General features: G+C 55.9%; 3 protein-coding genes across 9 annotated transcripts; 1 reads left to right on the forward strand and 2 right to left on the reverse strand.

The window, feature by feature from the left end:
* Window positions 1-915: 915 nt before the first annotated feature.
* Window positions 916-4122, forward strand: LAMTOR4 (late endosomal/lysosomal adaptor, MAPK and MTOR activator 4). Of its 3 annotated transcripts, none has more exons than XM_032327400.1 (4): window positions 916-1041; window positions 1535-1615; window positions 3331-3448; window positions 3776-4122. In XM_032327400.1, exons 1-4 carry the CDS (start codon window positions 1039-1041, stop codon window positions 3871-3873), a joined length of 300 nt encoding a protein of 99 aa, XP_032183291.1. In that variant the 5' UTR covers window positions 916-1038; the 3' UTR covers window positions 3874-4122. The 3 variants fall into 3 exon arrangements, with proteins under 3 accessions (XP_032183291.1, XP_032183292.1, XP_032183290.1); XM_032327401.1 differs by having other exon boundaries at window positions 929-1065; window positions 3759-4122; XM_032327399.1 differs by having other exon boundaries at window positions 945-1065.
* Window positions 4123-4837: 715 nt separating this feature from the next.
* On the reverse strand, window positions 4838-9061 carry MAP11 (microtubule associated protein 11). 2 transcript variants are annotated; one of them, XM_032327393.1, is made up of 11 exons: window positions 8786-9061; window positions 8325-8420; window positions 8090-8219; window positions 7835-7921; window positions 7551-7671; window positions 7298-7445; window positions 6874-6956; window positions 6614-6777; window positions 5704-5858; window positions 5291-5484; window positions 4838-5177 (listed from the first exon to the last, which is right to left on the reverse strand). In XM_032327393.1, the coding sequence occupies exons 1-11, from the start codon at window positions 9035-9037 to the stop codon at window positions 5024-5026; spliced, it is 1584 nt and encodes a 527-aa protein (XP_032183284.1). In that variant the 5' UTR covers window positions 9038-9061; the 3' UTR covers window positions 4838-5023. The 2 variants fall into 2 exon arrangements, with proteins under 2 accessions (XP_032183284.1, XP_032183283.1); XM_032327392.1 differs by having other exon boundaries at window positions 8627-9061.
* A 431-nt stretch (window positions 9062-9492) lies between these two features.
* Window positions 9493-15659, reverse strand: GAL3ST4 (galactose-3-O-sulfotransferase 4). Of its 4 annotated transcripts, none has more exons than XM_032327394.1 (4): window positions 15102-15659; window positions 13656-13757; window positions 13166-13475; window positions 9493-10929 (listed from the first exon to the last, which is right to left on the reverse strand). In XM_032327394.1, the coding sequence occupies exons 1-4, from the start codon at window positions 15299-15301 to the stop codon at window positions 9877-9879; spliced, it is 1665 nt and encodes a 554-aa protein (XP_032183285.1). In that variant the 5' UTR covers window positions 15302-15659; the 3' UTR covers window positions 9493-9876. The 4 variants fall into 4 exon arrangements, with proteins under 4 accessions (XP_032183285.1, XP_032183289.1, XP_032183287.1 ...); XM_032327398.1 differs by having other exon boundaries at window positions 13656-13968; window positions 15110-15252; XM_032327396.1 differs by having other exon boundaries at window positions 13656-13968; window positions 15102-15252.
* Between the last annotated feature and the right edge of the window lie 35 nt (window positions 15660-15694).

Below are 15694 nucleotides of genomic sequence, written 5' to 3' on the forward strand. Positions count from 1 at the left end.
GTGGGGGGGTGTTTCCCATCCTTGGGCTATTAGGACTAACACTGCTATGAACATTTGTGTGCAAGTGTTTCGCGTGGACGTGTTTCCAGTTCTCTCGGGAATCCCTCCAGGAGTGGAGCTGCTCTAGTTCAACTTTCTCTCCCAGGAGCCGCTGATGGGTTTTCCGCAGCAGCTGCCCCGTTTCACAGCCCCGTCAGCAATGCACGAAGACGCCAATTTCTCCACACCTTCGCCAAGAAGGGTTTATTATTTCTAGAATCACCCTTCATTTGACCTCACCAACACTCTCTCAGTGACAATGGTATTGCGGGTCTGGAAACCACTTAAATTAAAAAAAAAAAAAAAAAGCTTTCGAGGTGACACTCAGGTATTAATAAAACGACTTCAGGGTACGGTTCCTAATCTTTCCTGGGAGAGAACAGCCAGCTTCGCGGCGGCCTCGCCCGAGGGGAGGAGGCGGGGACTCCACTCACTGTCTCCCTGTTTCGCACAGAATCCCAGAATCCCGGGAGGAAAAGCTATTTTAGGAACAAATCCCTTAGGCATTTGTCTTGAGGGAAGACTTTCCTGGGGTAGAAATAAAAGTAGCCTTTGACTAGCTCTTCACGTGCATTTCACGTCATTTCACTTTACACTCGACTCGTAAGCTCACGCGTGGGCAGTTTCGCCAAAAGAGAACGTCGGCCCCTCTGTGCGCAGGCGCACACCCTCAGCCCGCCCTCCTCCCTCCGGCCCCGCCCCTCCAGGCTCCATCCTCCCTCCGACACGCCCCCTCCCCTTGAGCACCGGGGCTGAGGGGCGGGGAGAGGGCTGTGAAGGAGGGCCTACGACCAATCCGCTTGCGTCTTCGGGAGGCGGTGCTCCGCACTGGCAGATTAAGGCTGATGATGTACTCAGGGTCCAATCCGCATTCCGGGGGCGGGGCTAAAGGCAAGAGACGTAGGGCTGGAGGGGACCGCCTGGTGGAAGCACGTGACCTGGGTCTGGAGCCGGAAGCTACCTATCTGATAGGGAGCGCCCCCAGCACCTAAGGCTGCGATGGTGAGTGAGGACGCATGCGCGGGAGTAAGCGCTAGGGGTTCTGCATCCCTGTTCCCCAATCTCTTTGGTTCCCCCGACTTGGGCCTGTACTCAGCCCTTACCTCCTATCCACCCCGGGAGGCAGACAGAATAGAGAGAGGGAGGGGAGGCGACGTAGAGGGCTGAAGAGGGATCTGTGCGAGGGTGTATGGGCGCCGGGGAATAGTCTGCGGGGGTGGGGCCGGCCCCCGGGGGAATTGGGAGATGGGGCGGGTGGGGGGAAGGGAACAGCGGAGCTGCGGAGGCCAAGGGAGCCTAGGGTCAGAGGGTGAGAAAGTGGGAAGCTCAGCAAGATGAGTGTTGAAGGCTTTGTAGAGGAGAGGGTCTGGAAGGGCCGTAGCTGGGGAAAGAGAAGGTTTGGGGGGGCCTTGTCAAGCGAGACTTGGGTTTGCAAGTGAAGACCACCTAGGGCCATCCCGGCATCCTTTTCACTAATTGCATCTTTACCAACTAGACTTCTGCACTGACCCAGGGGCTGGAGCGAATCCCAGATCAGCTTGGCTACCTGGTGCTGAGTGAAGGCGCGGTGCTGGCGGTGCGTTCTGGGCAAGGGAGGGGGTCCATCAAGGACAAATGGCCCTGTGATCTCTTTTAACATTGCCGGGTTTAGCCTGAGTTCTCTATTCTAGGTCATAGCTATCATGCTTGGCAGAGAGACAGCTTTCAGTAACTAATCAAATCGCTGGAATCATACTCTAGTAACATCTGAGTTGAGAGGTTTAATGACTTTAACCAAGTCAGACAACTAGTTACAGGATTGTTGATAACTGATACTATCCTAGTTCTCTCGAATAGGTCTCTATTTGGTATTTATCTAAGAGGCTATGAATTTTGTTTCATAGTACAATACAGTGTTAAGCTTTCTAGAAGTTTTTAATGGAGCTGGAGAGACAAGGCTTAAGGATACAAGTTGAAAGCAATGCAGGTTGTAAAGACTAGTGAAGGAGACCAGAAAATGAAGGAATCAACCTTTGTGTTGTAACTTACATTATAACAAGGAGACTCTTGGAGGAGGTAAGAATTCATCTGGGCAATCGATGGTTGTGAACAGGCAGAAAAGAAGAGTACTCAGAGTTGGAATGGTGGGAAAATTGAAAAGATCTGGAAAGGTTTAGAAGGGGATGTGGTGAGGAAAGGTCTCATTGTGGAGGACTTTCAAGGCTGGGTTGACACATTTGGGTTAATCTTGAGGGTAATGGGAGCTTCGAAGGGTTTTGAACAGAAATGAGAGCTAAAGAAAGAATTGAGCAAGATTGTTCTATCAGGTGTGAAGATAGAACAGGTGGGGATTCAGAAGTAGGGGGAGCTGCTGCAAAAATCTAGGTATGAGGCAGGTCTGGTGGCAGGGAGGAGGAACAAGGAGAGAAGAAATTTTAAAAGAAGAGTCAGTATATCTTGATAATGACTAGAGACAGGTAATTGGAGGAGATACTTCTCCATCTAGTAAGACTTGGAACCCAAGCCTAGAATGATGGTGCCTTCACAAACAGGAAATTAAGAAAGAAGTTGACTAGGGAGGGGTGAGGTAAGGAGATTTTGATGACTTTAGACATTTTGATACAGTATGTATTGCCAGGAGCTGTTCTGAGCATCTCACCAATAATATCTCAGTGTGATCCTCACAACAAGCCTATGGATAGGAACTTGTCCTACTTTACAGATGAGAAGACGGAGGTACAGAATGTCCCAGAGAGCAGAGGGGACTGAATGTGACCTAGTTGCGAGGTCCTTGTTGAGGAGGTTGGGAGAGGAAACTCTGAGACAAGCACCAAAAGAGGAAGCCTAGGCCACAGTCACATCATTACCCAAGGGTCAGGTACTACGGAAGGGCTCAAGGACAAAGAGAATGTTTGTTCATGTTTCAGAATGTGCAGGCAGGGCAACAAGTCAACAGGAGAAGAGGGGGCCTTGAACCTGTCAGTGCTGGGCGGGCACAGATGTTTGAGAATGGTTTTATCAAGTGGGGAGAAGGGGAGAAATCGCGTTTCAGCGATTAAGAAAGAAAGGTCAGGAAACAAACAAGGGTCACTGCTCACTGGGAGCAGGCCCATACTGTACGGATGAGAAATAAGATGGCACCAGGAGGGGCAACAGTATCATAAGAGAGTTTCGGGTTGGTTTTTCCAAAAACAGGGGTGACCTTAAGGGGTACTGGCAAATGGAGAGGGAGAGGTTACAAATGCTAGAGGCCAAGGTGACTGTCCCTGGAATTCTTCCCTAATTCTGTTCCCTAATTTCTGCCATCCGCAGTCATCTGGGGATCTAGAGAATGACGAGCAGGCAGCCAGTGCCATCTCCGAGCTGGTCAGCACAGCCTGTGGTTTCCGGCTGCACCACAGCACAAACATACCCTTCAAGCGCCTGTCAGGTGAGCCTCAGCCCCTGCCCCTGGTGGTGGTGGTGGGTGGGGGGTTGGTCCCAGAGGCTTCTCTTCTCGGGGGGGGAAAAAAAAAAAAAAAAAAGTCCATCTCCTGCTAACCTCCCACCATCCCCCCTGGGGTCCCTGGTCCCTTTGGGATTCACCCCTGCATCTGAACGATTAGAAAGGAAGGGGACATAATGGAGTACCTTGAACCACTGAATGCCTTTGGCTTCGATCCCACCAGTTCGTGTGACCCTAGAGAGGCCACTGTACCCCACTAACTCTGTGCTCCCTTCCCTCTCCCGGGGGGGGGAAGGTGTGTCTCCTCTCCAGTGGTCTTTGGAGAACACACGCTGCTGGTGACCGTGTCGGGACAGAGGGTATTTGTGGTGAAGAGGCAGAACCGAGGCCGGGAGCCTGTTGACGTCTGAGCCTGCCAGAGGGCCAGGGGCTGAGGTGGATTGGGTCCATGGGCCTCTGTGATGAGGAAGACGCAAACCTCCTCCAGCTCTTTCTTGGCTTGCTGCTAGAACTAAGGCTTTCTGCTCACCCACCTCCCCACCCCTACCTGGAAGGGCAGCGGCCTGGGGACTTTGCACTGTGTCAAGGAGAGTGAGGGGCAAGGGGCTCTGCCTCTTCCCTCCCTCCCTCCTAATAAACAGAAGTCTGATATTCCCAGCCCGGGGATGTGTGTATGAGAGAGTGTGAACCTGCGGGGGGACAGGGGTGCCGAGGGGCGAGGTTATACCCCAAGTCTGTCTTCTAGGGAGACAGTTGTGTATGTGGGCCCCGAAGGTGAGGCAAGACACCTTGGCCTGTAAACTGGCAATCAGAGGATAAAATGGGGAGCTGAGGGGAGCTGTTTGGTGTGCCCTCTGTAGGGAAGCCCTCTGAGCCCCTGGGTTCTCTGCTCCTGCCACCAAGAGACAAACGAAGTCATTCTTCTCCCTCCTGAACAGGCATTTAATAGTCTTATTTCAGTTGGAAGCAGTAGTTGGAGAATAAGTTACAGGAACAGACAGATCCAAAACAAAACAAAAAAAAAATGAAAGAAGAGATAACCCCACACAACTTAAAGTGCTTCAGGCTGCATAACGTAAACATGAGGGGCAGGAGGAGGCCACCTGGCTATCTCCCCTTTCCCCTGAGACAGGAGGGTCATTGTCGAGGTCCCTTTACCATCACCACCCTCTAATCTCAGCCCTGCGGGTGGGTGAGAGGGAGGGAATGTCAGAGGCAGGAGAGACAACTTAATAGGAACAAGGAATACACTTTGTAAACTTAGAACCAGGGTGTAGGGCGGGGGGCAGGGGAGCTCTTGGAGCCCCTGCCGTGGCCTCGGGGTGGGGCCAGCCCCCCCCAGGGAGTCGGGGAAATACTGTTGGCTTAGTGCTGTAGCCATACCCGCCCGTTTCACAGCTTCTTCCCTGTCCCTCATCAGCAGACACAGACAGGCGGCCCTGTTGGGTCTCCTCATCCACGGTGGGAGGCATCCCAGGGGAGGCACAGTCTGGAGTGAGGACCCCCTCCGGGGGCTTTCGGTTTCTGGGAGTGTTAAGAGGGAGGAGAGCCTGCCCGGTGCTACTTGACAGGTTCCACCACCAGGACCTTGCACTCACGCTTGGCAATCTTGTCCAGAGAAAGCACAGCCTTGTCCGGGGGCAGGTAGAGAGGGCGGCCCACAGGGGAGGCCACAGGAGGCGTGATGGCTCTGCGCTCCATAACGCTGCCCGACCTGGGGGAAGGCAGAGGCTGTGGGGCTCCGGTCAGACCCCGGGACCCTTTCCTGCTCCTGCTCCAACTCTAGCCTCTACCGAGGCCCGTGGCACCCCTCCCCCGCTTCCATACCTCATGAGGTGGCTGCGGGAGGGCTGTTGGTGAGAGAAGGACTGAGAGCGGCCCAGGCTGGCCTGGTGTCTCTCCACCAGGTCCCGGACAGCAGGACTGCTGGGGCTGCTCTTTCGAGAGAGGGGCCGGGCCTCGGGCGGAGGGTGGGACACACTGGCGGTGAACTGCAGCTTCAGTTTCATGTGCTGGCTCAGCTGGCGCGGGGAGACACCAGTCAGCGCCCCAGCTCAGCCTCCCGGCCCCCGCCTTCCTTTCCGATCTAGTTCCCCACCTGCCCTGCCGGCGGGGGACTGCGAGGCCACCTTCCCTCTGTCCCCACTGTTCCGTCCCACCCGAGGCCCGTGGCTCTGACTCCTCCCACCCCGACATTCTGCATAACCCATCTCGCAGTCCAGGCCCCACCCCCGGTCCACCTCGAAGAGCCCCGTCCTCAGAGCCTGGAAGGCCACACTGAAGGTGAGCGCGCTGCCCTTGCGGGAAAAGCCCAGGTTGTTGAGGGGCGTGTGGCAGACAATGGAGTCCAGGGCTGCCTGCATGGCCCGGCGCTCCTCCTCACACAGCTGCTTTCCTGGAAGGGGTGAGACACAGAAACAGCCACCAGTAAACTCATCTGAACGGCCGCAAAGGGCTTTCGCGAGCACAGTCTCATTTGACCCTCAGACTCGCTCTGTGGCCTAAACTGGGTATGTGTCCCTTTTTGCTGACGTTTATAAATAATAACCGCTAATACTTACGGTGTGCTGAGGTCTGTTCTAACCGTGTCACTTACGTTTAACCATTAAATCACCATAACAGCCCCATGAGATCCTATTTCCCCCATTTGATTTAATTTTTATTTTTTAAAATTTTTATTTATTTCTTTGACACACAGAGAGAGCACAAGCCGGGGAGCAGTAGGCCGAGGGAGAGGGAGAAGCCGGCTCCTGGCTGAGCGAGGAGCCGGATGCGGAACTCGATCCCAGGACCCTGAGATCATGACCTGAGCAAAGGCAGACACTTAACCGACTGAGCCATCCAGGCGCCCTATTTCCCCCATTTTAGAGAAGAGGAACCGGAGTGAGGCTCAGAGAGATTAAGTAACCTACTTAAGGTCACACAGCTAGTATATGGGAGAGGCAGAAATCAAAGATAACAGGAAGCCCAGATCCAGGGTCAATGCCCTTAAAATCACTGGCCCACTGCTTCTCTAAGCGTTCCATCGCTGACACTAGGGAGACCACCCAGGTACAGAGCTGAACTTGCCTGCCATAAGCCACCCACCTCCATGATTTCCTTTCCCCTCCTCTCTTGGGCCAAGGTCCCGGAGTCTGACAGCCCACCTACCAGCCTGTGCGTGCTCCGGGGTCCACACAAGCCTCACAGCAAGGAAGTCTTGGAGATTGTTGAGCAGTGTGTAGGTGACCGTGAACCGCTCGTAGGTCCGAACAGGGGACTCACAAGAGGCCGTCATCACAAAGCATGGCCGGTCCAGGCGGATGCTGGGCAGGCTAGAAGCAGTGAGAAAGGGAAGCCGGGCGTGTGGGAGGGCACGTGTTCCAAACAGGTGAACGGGATGGTAACAGCAGGGAGTCCAGCAAACTCACCGGTAGTGGGTGTAGATACTCTGGGTAAAGGGCAGCTTTGGGGTAGACCACTGAACCACAGCAATCAGGGGAACTTCTAGGCCCTGGGGGAGAGACAAAAGGAAACATCATGTGTATCTGAGGTCCCCTTCCGTCTTTTGTCACCCCCTGGTCTTTCCCTCCCACTGCTTTTTCTTTTCTTTTCTTTTTTAAGATTTCATTTATTTGACAGAGAGAGATCACAAGTAGGCAGAGAGTCAGGCAGAGAGAGAGGGGAAAACAGGCTCCCTGCTGAGCAGACAGCCCGATGGCGGGGCTTGATCCCAGGACCCTGAGATCATGACCTGAGCCGAAGGCAGAGGCTTAACCCACTGAGCCACCCAGGCACCCCTCCACTGCTTTTTCTTAATCTTGCTCCTTGGGCATACCAGCCTCTTATGCTCACCTCCTTGGCCCCTTGAGGGGGTTGCTCACCCCCTCTCAGCTGAAACAGGAAGTTGTGTTCCTCCAGGGCACTAAGCGGGCAGGGGAAGCAGCCAGAGGTACCAGGGAGCCGGCAGAAGGAGCCCATGGAGACTTCCCCAGATTGGTGACTAGTTCAGCAGAAAGAGGGACACAGCTTGATCCTTTCATGCCAGAACTCTTGGCCCTGCCCCAATCCCTACTTTGCAGCCCAGCCCCCCTCCTCAGGACCTCACCAGACATTGTCCACCAGCAGCACAGAGCCGTCGGGCATGACAGGTAGATAACTAGCATTGAAGTTTGGGAGAATACGGATATCCCAGATGGAAATTTCCTCCTGGGAGGAGCTGTTCAGCACTGTTGGAGGAAACCAGCTCAGCTCAGCTAAGAGTACCAGGACCCCTCAAGTCCTGACTTTACCCCTCCAAAATAGACCGATCCCCACCACTATGCCCAGAATAACTGCCACCCAATCAATGCCCTTGCTGCTACCAAAGACCTGAGCCATAGATCTGCTCACCCTTGAGCACAGTCAAGTGTTTTCCAGCCACAGTGAACTGGCGGCATTTCAGAACCGGAGGGGGCAGCAGAGTCAGCAGGGTGCTCACTGCAAGAGAGGGCCCAGGCAAGAACCGATGAGCTGGGCAGAGACCTCACCTCCAACCCACAGCTCTAATCTTCCTCTGCTCCCGGGATCAGGCACTTGCCAGTATCACCCCTCCACTCTGTCCCCCAGATTCCGGACTCTAGTGTTTCCTCTCTGCATTCTCCCCACCTTGGGCCTTGAAAGCGCTCTGCTCGCCCCGGAAGGTCTCCCCAGGAGATCGGTTCTGCAGCAAGCGCAAGTAGCCTTGATCTCTGACCTCTGGCGCCTCAACCTCCCGTTTCCACACAGTCACTACAATCTGAGCACAGGGGACACAGGACCTCGGTAAAGAGGAGAGACAGCTAGCCCAGCCTTTGAAAGGGAGTTGAATTAGGACAACAGCCCCACCCCTTGCCTGTCTTACCTTGGCCTTAGGTGTCCCTGGGGGCAGTCTATCCAGTGAAACGGTGAGTGGGAAGATGACCTCATCTGTGGACACAATTGGTTCCTCCACAGGCAGCTGGGGTTTGTGAAAGGGGTTAAGAGGGCAGGAGAGTCAAAGAGGCAGCCAGTGCCGTTCCCTTTAAGATGTGATGTTCTCGGTTCTTCTTGGCCTCTGCTCTCCTCCGTCACCTGCCTTCAGGCCCCCAGCGTCCATCCCCTCCTGTCTCTGGAGCCCAGCAAACCCCCCCTCCGCCCTGTGCTGTGTCACCCCAAGCTCCTCACCGTGGTCGCTCCCCCTGAGGTAGCAGGGCCCGGGCCGTGGGTGAGGAGGGGGCTGCAGCCTCGAAACAGCGCCCCACCGCCAGGATCCCCGCCCCCTGGGGGTTCGGGATCCTGGTCTGCGGAGCCACCGCCCCCGGGCGCCCCACCTCCCGCGCTGACCGAGGCCAGGGCGGCCAGGGCCGTTGCCAGTTCTGCCCAGGCCCCTCGGGAGCCCAAGCCCGCGCCGCCCCCGGCGCCGGACCCCGCGCCCCCCCGGCAGCGCAGCACCAGCAGGAAGCGGACAGTCTCCCCCAGGTAGAGATGGTTGCGCCGGGGCAGCGCCCGGTACCGGCCCGGGTCCCCCGCCAGCTCCGCGCGCGGCGGCAGTGGCACCGCCGGGAAATACATGGAGTAGTCACACTGGGACTCCATGGGGCGGCTAGGACGGCGCCGGCGGGGGGCGAGGTGGGCCGGGGCCGGCGGAGGGCGAGGGGGCCGCTGGGGCGGGGCCCGGGAGTCCCGACACCCGACCGGTGCTGCGCGCGTCCGGGCCGGCCCGGAAGACCAGCCGGGGCCCGGAGCCGGGGCAACGAACCCGGAACCGAGACCCCGCAGGGCCGGAACCGGGCTGCTGGGCCGATTAACTGGCGAGAAACCGGAAGCGGAAAGGAAGGGGCGTGGTCTCTGAGGCCCCGGAATTTGCGGGTGACCTGCTTGCTGGGGAGAGAGGCGGGGTCCGGCTGGGGATAGGCTGCGGTAAGATGGGTTTAGGAGAGACCACGAGACAGATTTCTTAGAGAAGAACTGTTAAAAGAACCCCCTCCAACTCCGCTTCTCCCAGGAAGATGCTCCATTCTCTCCCCTTCCGCCCTGTATGAAGCAAGTCAGAGGCTCAAATTATTTATTCATTCAACAAACATATATCACAGTGAAATGAGCATAGTCCAGAACCAAATAACTCATAGAAAAATGGATGCATTTTTTTTTCCTGGCTTACTCCATGATTTGCTCCTCCGGAGGATCTTTGAGAGTGCGCTCAGGACCTGCCAGGGGGTTGGAAAAGGGAAGGGACAAAACGGGCAGGGAGGGAGTATTGCAAGGGGCTGAATGCCTGAATGCCTTGGCACAGGCTGGAAGACTTGGTGCCCCGGTCCGTGCAAGGTTTCATTCAACCTCTAGGGCACTAACGTGCTTTCAGGGGGGAGCAGAAATGGCATCTGGCTGCCCCATATTCAATTATGTGTGCCCTCGTGGCTTCACAGCTCATCAGCCTAAGACTGGTCTGATGCCTGGGGGGAGAGTATCCTTGGAGTTTTAAGGGGCAGAGAGACTGTTGGGGGAAACTGCTTGGCATCTAGCTTGTCCTTGTACTGTAGCTCAGGGGTAGCCAGGCGCTCACACTCCTCCTGGTCTGCAGCGCTGAGTCCACTCCGAAGTACATAGCCTAAAACCTTACCTGACCCAAACTGGAAAGGACGGAACCGTCGGTCAGTGATATATTTGGGGTCTAAAGCCTCGCCCCCCTCTAGACAATGTTTAGCCAGGGCCTCTCGGCGAGCCCGGAGCTCTGCCACAGCACTCTCCAGCCGGCTCTGGCCATATTGATTTATCCGTGCCCACAGGCTGTGGTTGAAGTGAGCATAGAGAGCCCAGTCCAAGTGGTTCCAGGCTCGGGCCCGTGCAGTCAGCTGCCTATCCTCAGCGGTCAGTCCACCATTGCTAACAGCGCCTCTGCCCTGCTCACCTCCAGCCTGTGCGTTGTGCATGAAGCCCACCACGTCATCCAGACCCCAGCACAGGGCATCTGCCAGCAGAACCAACGACTCATCAAAGTACTCGGCCACCAAGACCAGATCAAAGACAGAGTCCAGCCAGGCCAGACTCCACTGGAGCAAGGATGAAGATCTCAAATCTAAAGAGGCAGGGCTGGATGTCTGGCCGTGACCACCGGCCACTGTGGGAGCAGGATGGAAGACAGCTTTGGGATCCAGAGGGTGGTGGGCTCGGGGCCCAGTGCCAGAAGGCAAAACATTCAGCTGTGGGAGGTTGGGGTCTCTAGGTGCACGAGGATTCCCTCTCTCGGTCTTTACCTCGGGGGGGAAGGGGAGTCCAAAGTCAAACCAGAGCAAGTTGCGGGCATAGTGGTCCCCACGGGCCCCAGGTCGGTAGAAGGCTCGAGGATTGGCCAGGAAGGCGGCCAAAGATGGTGCCTTGCGGAAGGCCGATGAAGTGGATTTATAGTAGGAGAAAGCAGAGCGGGCCAGAGCTGCTGGGTCTCGGACAATGGAAAAGAAGAAGCTGTCAGAAGGCATGACCCGAAGGACCTGCAGAGGAGAGAAAACAGGCTTAGGGAGAAAGAACTGGGCCAGGAGGAAACTAAGAGCAAGCCCATTACTAGGGGATCCCCTAGATGCCTCAAACCTCCTTCTCGAAACTTCTGGGCTCTGCTGGAAACCCCCAGCTTCCTACACAAACATACTTGGGCCAGTTACTTAACATCTCTGAGACTCAATTTGCTGATCTGAAAAATGGGGACAACCATACCTTCCCACTGATTATGAAGGTACACGAGATAAAGAGTATGAAGGGACCTGGAACACGGGAAGCTACTTAAGAACATTAATTTCTTTGGGCCTCTATGTATGGCTTTGGTCACTAAAATCTCTAAGAATCAAACTTTGTCTTCACTTGTCCAACAAAAACCTTTTAGCTGCCTACCCTGGGGCTCTTGGTCATAGCTTCAAGAAAGGAACTGATCTCTGGCCGCCTCCAGGTAGGGGTGTGGGGTGGGGGAGTGGTCCCTGGCAACAAAGAGGGAGGAGAGGGGCCAACTATAATGCTATCTCAAGTATAGGCATCAGGTAGGCAGGCCAAGCCCAGGATGGCGAAAGGACAGGATACTTCTAGGGCTCCTAGGCATCTTGGAAAGTAAAGGACACCCCCGGATGGGGTACTGGGGAGCTATGGACGCTTGGTAGGGGGATACCCTGAGGCCTGGGACACGTGATTCTATCTTTCAGCAAGAAGGATAGTGGGAATTGGACTGAGCCACACCCTGGGATGGTCACACAGGCAGATCCACATCAGGATCCAGGTCCTGCGCTCCCCGAAGGGTTTCTGCCTCTGAATATGGCTTGTCACTAAACCTGCTGCCCTCACATGATGTCCTCCAATTTGCTCTGCTAATGTGGCCATGCCTGCAGAGCACAGCCTGCAAACCGAGCGTCTCTTTGAAGGCAAGGGAGAACAGTCTGTGCCATCAGATGGATCTGGAATAATTTACCAGTTATGTAACTTCAGGCAAGTTCTTGAACTTCTCGGAGCTGCCGTTCCTCCATGTATAAATCTGGGTTAACACTTACCTTGACTGTGGAAGTGCATAGAATGTGGTAGGTACTCGGTGAATAGGTGATGACAAATGAAGTCAAAAGTCAAAAGCCAGAGAAACCCGACTGAAAGATCATTGTCCTCACCTCACTGCCAGCAGTGACCCTTCACTGCCCTTTAGGTGATAATCATGACCCTCAGCCGCTTTCTCCAGCTCCAGCTCAAGAGAACACACGTGTGCATGCACGTGCACACACATACACAAACACACACATAATGACCACCACATCTTTGCTGATATGCTGCTCCCTCTTCTTACTACAAAGTTGCATCCACCCTTCCCTTGCAAACCACGACCCCAGAAAGCCCCGCCTCTTTTGGTGAATATTCTCCCTGCGGTTCCAAATACAAACACACATACACACATACATATGCCAGGGACGGCCCTTTGACTTGGGAGCAGATGGGTCTGAGTTCAAATCCTAGCCCTGCCGCTTTCTGTTAAGGAGGCCAGTCACTTAGCCTCTCTGAAACTTGACCTTCTCATCTGCGTAACGGAGACACTCATAATGCCTTTCTGGCAAGGCCATGGTAAGGTTAGTATCCAGCAGTCAGTAAGCATTCAATAAAAGTTCCTTCTGTGTATATTTTCATTTGGATGTTGATTTTGTTTGCCCAAGAGCTCTCGGGTTCCTGCCTGTGTATGGGTGAGCAGCTGTGTGCGTGCACACACCTTCCCCTTTAGAACTTTAGAGAAGGGGGAGGAGGGGAACTGGGGAGGAGGGGGTCAGGACCAGGCTAGGGCTTGTCATGTAGGCTTGCATGTAGCTGATTCTCCGTATCCGGCAGAGGAAGATGGTCAGAAGGGAGTGGCTGAGCAGGGGCCCAGGTAGTATCAGTAGAAGGGGCCAAGAAGAGCCAAGAAGAAGCATCAGAGGCGAGAGGCTGGGGGGTCAGAGTTATCAGGGCACTGACACCAGTGGGGAAAATTGGCCAAGGAAAGGGGTTGGAAAGCTCTAGATGGGAGAAGGCAGGACTTTGGCTCCCAGAAACTACTAGGCAAGGGACAGCTGTGGAGAGGGGAACAGGAAACTGTGGGTCCCATGCCCAATTTCTGGATGAAGGGGTGCCTAGGAATCCCCAGGCCTGGGGGCCCCCCTCCCCTGGTGCTCTTGGCCACAAACCTAAGCCCGTGTCTCTCCAATTCCACCCATCCCCTCTTATACCCCTCACCTCTTTCAGGTTGAACCTCATGTGATGACAAAGGATGTGGAAAAGGGGCTTGGCGCCTCCCCCCTCAGGGTGGTAGCCTTTGACCCGAGAAGCCTGGAAAAGCCTCGGGTAGCCGAACTGGTAGCGGGCAGGGAGGGCGAAGCGCAGTCCGTGTCGGTCCCCGTAGCGATGAAGCAGGTTCAGCACAGAGCTGCTCCCAGATTTATGCGTCTTCAGGAACACAAGTCGCTGCCGGGGCAGGCAGGATGAAACAGCCGATCCCGATCCCGGGGATGGGGCCAAGGACTGTCGGAACTGCAGGCCTGGTAGCCTGGGGAGAGATGGGAGGGCAATTTTCCTGTCCCTCTCCAGCAGGTGGGCGGGCATCTTGTGGATCAAGGACAGAGGACATGGAACCTCCTCTGAGTCCCCAAGAGTCACCGACCTAGGTGGCATGGGGCGGAGCAAATGGGGGGCATCAATCAGGCATTGGGACAGGGTGGGAACTCACCTCCTCTGGAAGGGGCCCCCCCAGAGCTGGAGGGCAAATCCGATGGTCATGAAGACTCCCAGAGCCACCCCCAGGCTCCGAGGCCCCCAGAGGCGCATGGTCCTGGTAGGAGACAGAGGGCCCATGTGGCACAGGTAAGGGTGATGCTAGCGAGGGACAGGGCAAGGGCCAGGCACGGAGGCAGGGACAGGTGGAGACAGCAGTGCAGCCGTGGAAGGCGCTGGTTCGAGATCGGGGGGTCATCCCCCAGGCCTGCTTGCAGCCCTGGTTGAGTCTGCCCCCTGAGTTAGCAGATTTTTGCCTCTGTCAGCGTCTAGAAGGGAAATGAGGGGGAAGCAGGGGAGTCTAAGGAGAGGGTAGAGCCTTCTCTCCTGCTGCTGCGGCTCATTCCAGAAGCTGGAGCCTGTGGGGAGGGGCAGGTGCTCTCTAACCCAGATCCTCCCGGTGGCCCAGGGCTACTCTGCCAGCTTCCCTGGCCCTCACCTGTAGCTTCTACCTGAGCCTCAGGGAAATAGAAGGGGAGAGGAGAAAGGCAAGACCCTGTGAGAAAGACCAGTCTGCTCATGGGCCAGTGAAGTGGACATCGGCCGCCCCCTGGCTTCGCTGGCTTCCTCATGAGCTCCTCTGCCGTTACTGATGGGGATGACGAGCCCCATTCTGAGGCCAGAAGGGGCAGCCATTAGGAGGGAGCGGGGATCAGACAGGGCACAGGCTACTGAACCCAGGGAGGCCAACTCTCATGACCTTATCATGAGTTGGAGTCAAAACTCGGGCATCTCTTCCCCCCTCCTGAAGTGCCCTCGGCACTGGGCAGACCCCAGTGTGTGCAGAGCTGAGGGAGACACGGGGTTCCTGATGGAGCTCGGCTCCCCAGACACCCCCCCAACTCCCCAGTGCCAGCTTTCCAACTCCCTCTGCACCCAGAGGAGATTAGGAGGGTGGAGCTGGAGAGAGAGGGAAAAAAACTCTGCGACATAAAGATACCGAAAGATACAAACAGGGAGCTTCTGAGTTCCTTCCCAGGCCCCAGCTTCCTAATCAGCTGGCATAGCCGCCACCAGGGGCGACAGCCCCTCCAACAAGCCCCGACAGCCCCTTTCTGGGACAAGCCAGGAGTGACCCCAGGCAAGGAGCGCCCTCACTTGCTACCTTGAGACCCGCCCCCTCTGGCATCACGCCCCGATTCCCTCCCCCAACGCAGCCCCCCCGTATCCAGTCCCGAATCCAACTCCCTCGTGTATCCAGACTTCTATTCCTTCCATCCATCTCTGTCTCCTCCCATTATCTCCAATCCAGCCCTCTGTCCCCTCCGGCTTTGGTGCTCGCTCAGTCTGTCGCCAGCCCTTTGTCGGCCCCCTCCGGAGTCCTAAGAACCCCCCAAGTCTCCTCCCATAAATTCGAGAGCCCCTCCACTGGCCGTGGCCTTGGCTTCACCTGCCCACTCACCAGGCTACCTGAAGAGCAGCAGGGAAATCTGGATCTGGCCCTCCTGCCTGCCCCAGCCACCGCCCGGCTCCGGCGCGGTGCTCAACTTTCCCCATAAACTTGCTCCACGCCCAGGCTCCTCCCCCTCCCTCCCTTTGTCCCGCCAGTCCCTGCAGCTGCTTGGGCTTTAATCTCGTCTCTGGGTCTCTCCCTCCCGGCATCTTTCCTCCGTCAGGGCATCGAGCCCGCCCTTGGAAGACAGCACTTCTACCCTCCTTTCACACTTAGGAATCAATTATACCTTTTCCGCTTAGCTTTCGGCAGAACAAAAGACTCATTGAGGCAACAGAAAGAAAGAAAGACAAAATAACAGAGGAGTTGAAAGCAGACATTGTCAAAAACATGACAAGGTAGCCCCCAGCTGACACACGAGAACAGGGGCCCCCCCACCCAGCAGGCAGGAGGCAGCGGTGTGGTCATATTAATGGCACCTCAGATTCAGAAAGAATTTTGCCGGTCCCCACAATTCTCCCCACTTTACAGATGAAGGGGCTCAGACCCAGAGGGTAGACAACTTGCCCAAACGGAATGACAAGGGGCAGGTTCCAAGAAAG

This window comes from Mustela erminea, chromosome 20, assembly GCF_009829155.1.
Source record: "Mustela erminea isolate mMusErm1 chromosome 20, mMusErm1.Pri, whole genome shotgun sequence".
Taxonomy (NCBI): Eukaryota; Metazoa; Chordata; class Mammalia; order Carnivora; family Mustelidae; genus Mustela; species Mustela erminea.

Coding starts and splice junctions, on each gene's coding strand:
- LAMTOR4 (XM_032327399.1), top strand. CDS start 1,039: ATGGTGAGTGAGGACGCATGCGCGGGA. Junction 1,066..1,534: donor GTGAGGACGCATGCGCGGGA/GTAAGCGCTAGG, acceptor TTTACCAACTAG/ACTTCTGCACTGACCCAGGG. Junction 1,616..3,330: donor GTGAAGGCGCGGTGCTGGCG/GTGCGTTCTGGG, acceptor TGCCATCCGCAG/TCATCTGGGGATCTAGAGAA.
- MAP11 (XM_032327392.1), bottom strand. CDS start 9,037: ATGGAGTCCCAGTGTGACTACTCCATGTATTTCCCGGCGGTGCCACTG. Junction 8,220..8,324: donor CAGGGACACCTAAGGCCAAG/GTAAGACAGGCA, acceptor CCCTGTGCTCAG/ATTGTAGTGACTGTGTGGAA. Junction 6,957..7,297: donor CCCCTCAAGGGGCCAAGGAG/GTGAGCATAAGA, acceptor TCTCTCCCCCAG/GGCCTAGAAGTTCCCCTGAT.
- GAL3ST4 (XM_032327394.1), bottom strand. CDS start 15,301: ATGCCGGGAGGGAGAGACCCAGAGACGAGATTAAAGCCCAAGCAGCTG. Junction 13,758..15,101: donor GCTGCTCTTCAGGTAGCCTG/GTGAGTGGGCAG, acceptor GTCTCCTACCAG/GACCATGCGCCTCTGGGGGC. Junction 13,476..13,655: donor GGGGGCCCCTTCCAGAGGAG/GTGAGTTCCCAC, acceptor ATCTCTCCCCAG/GCTACCAGGCCTGCAGTTCC.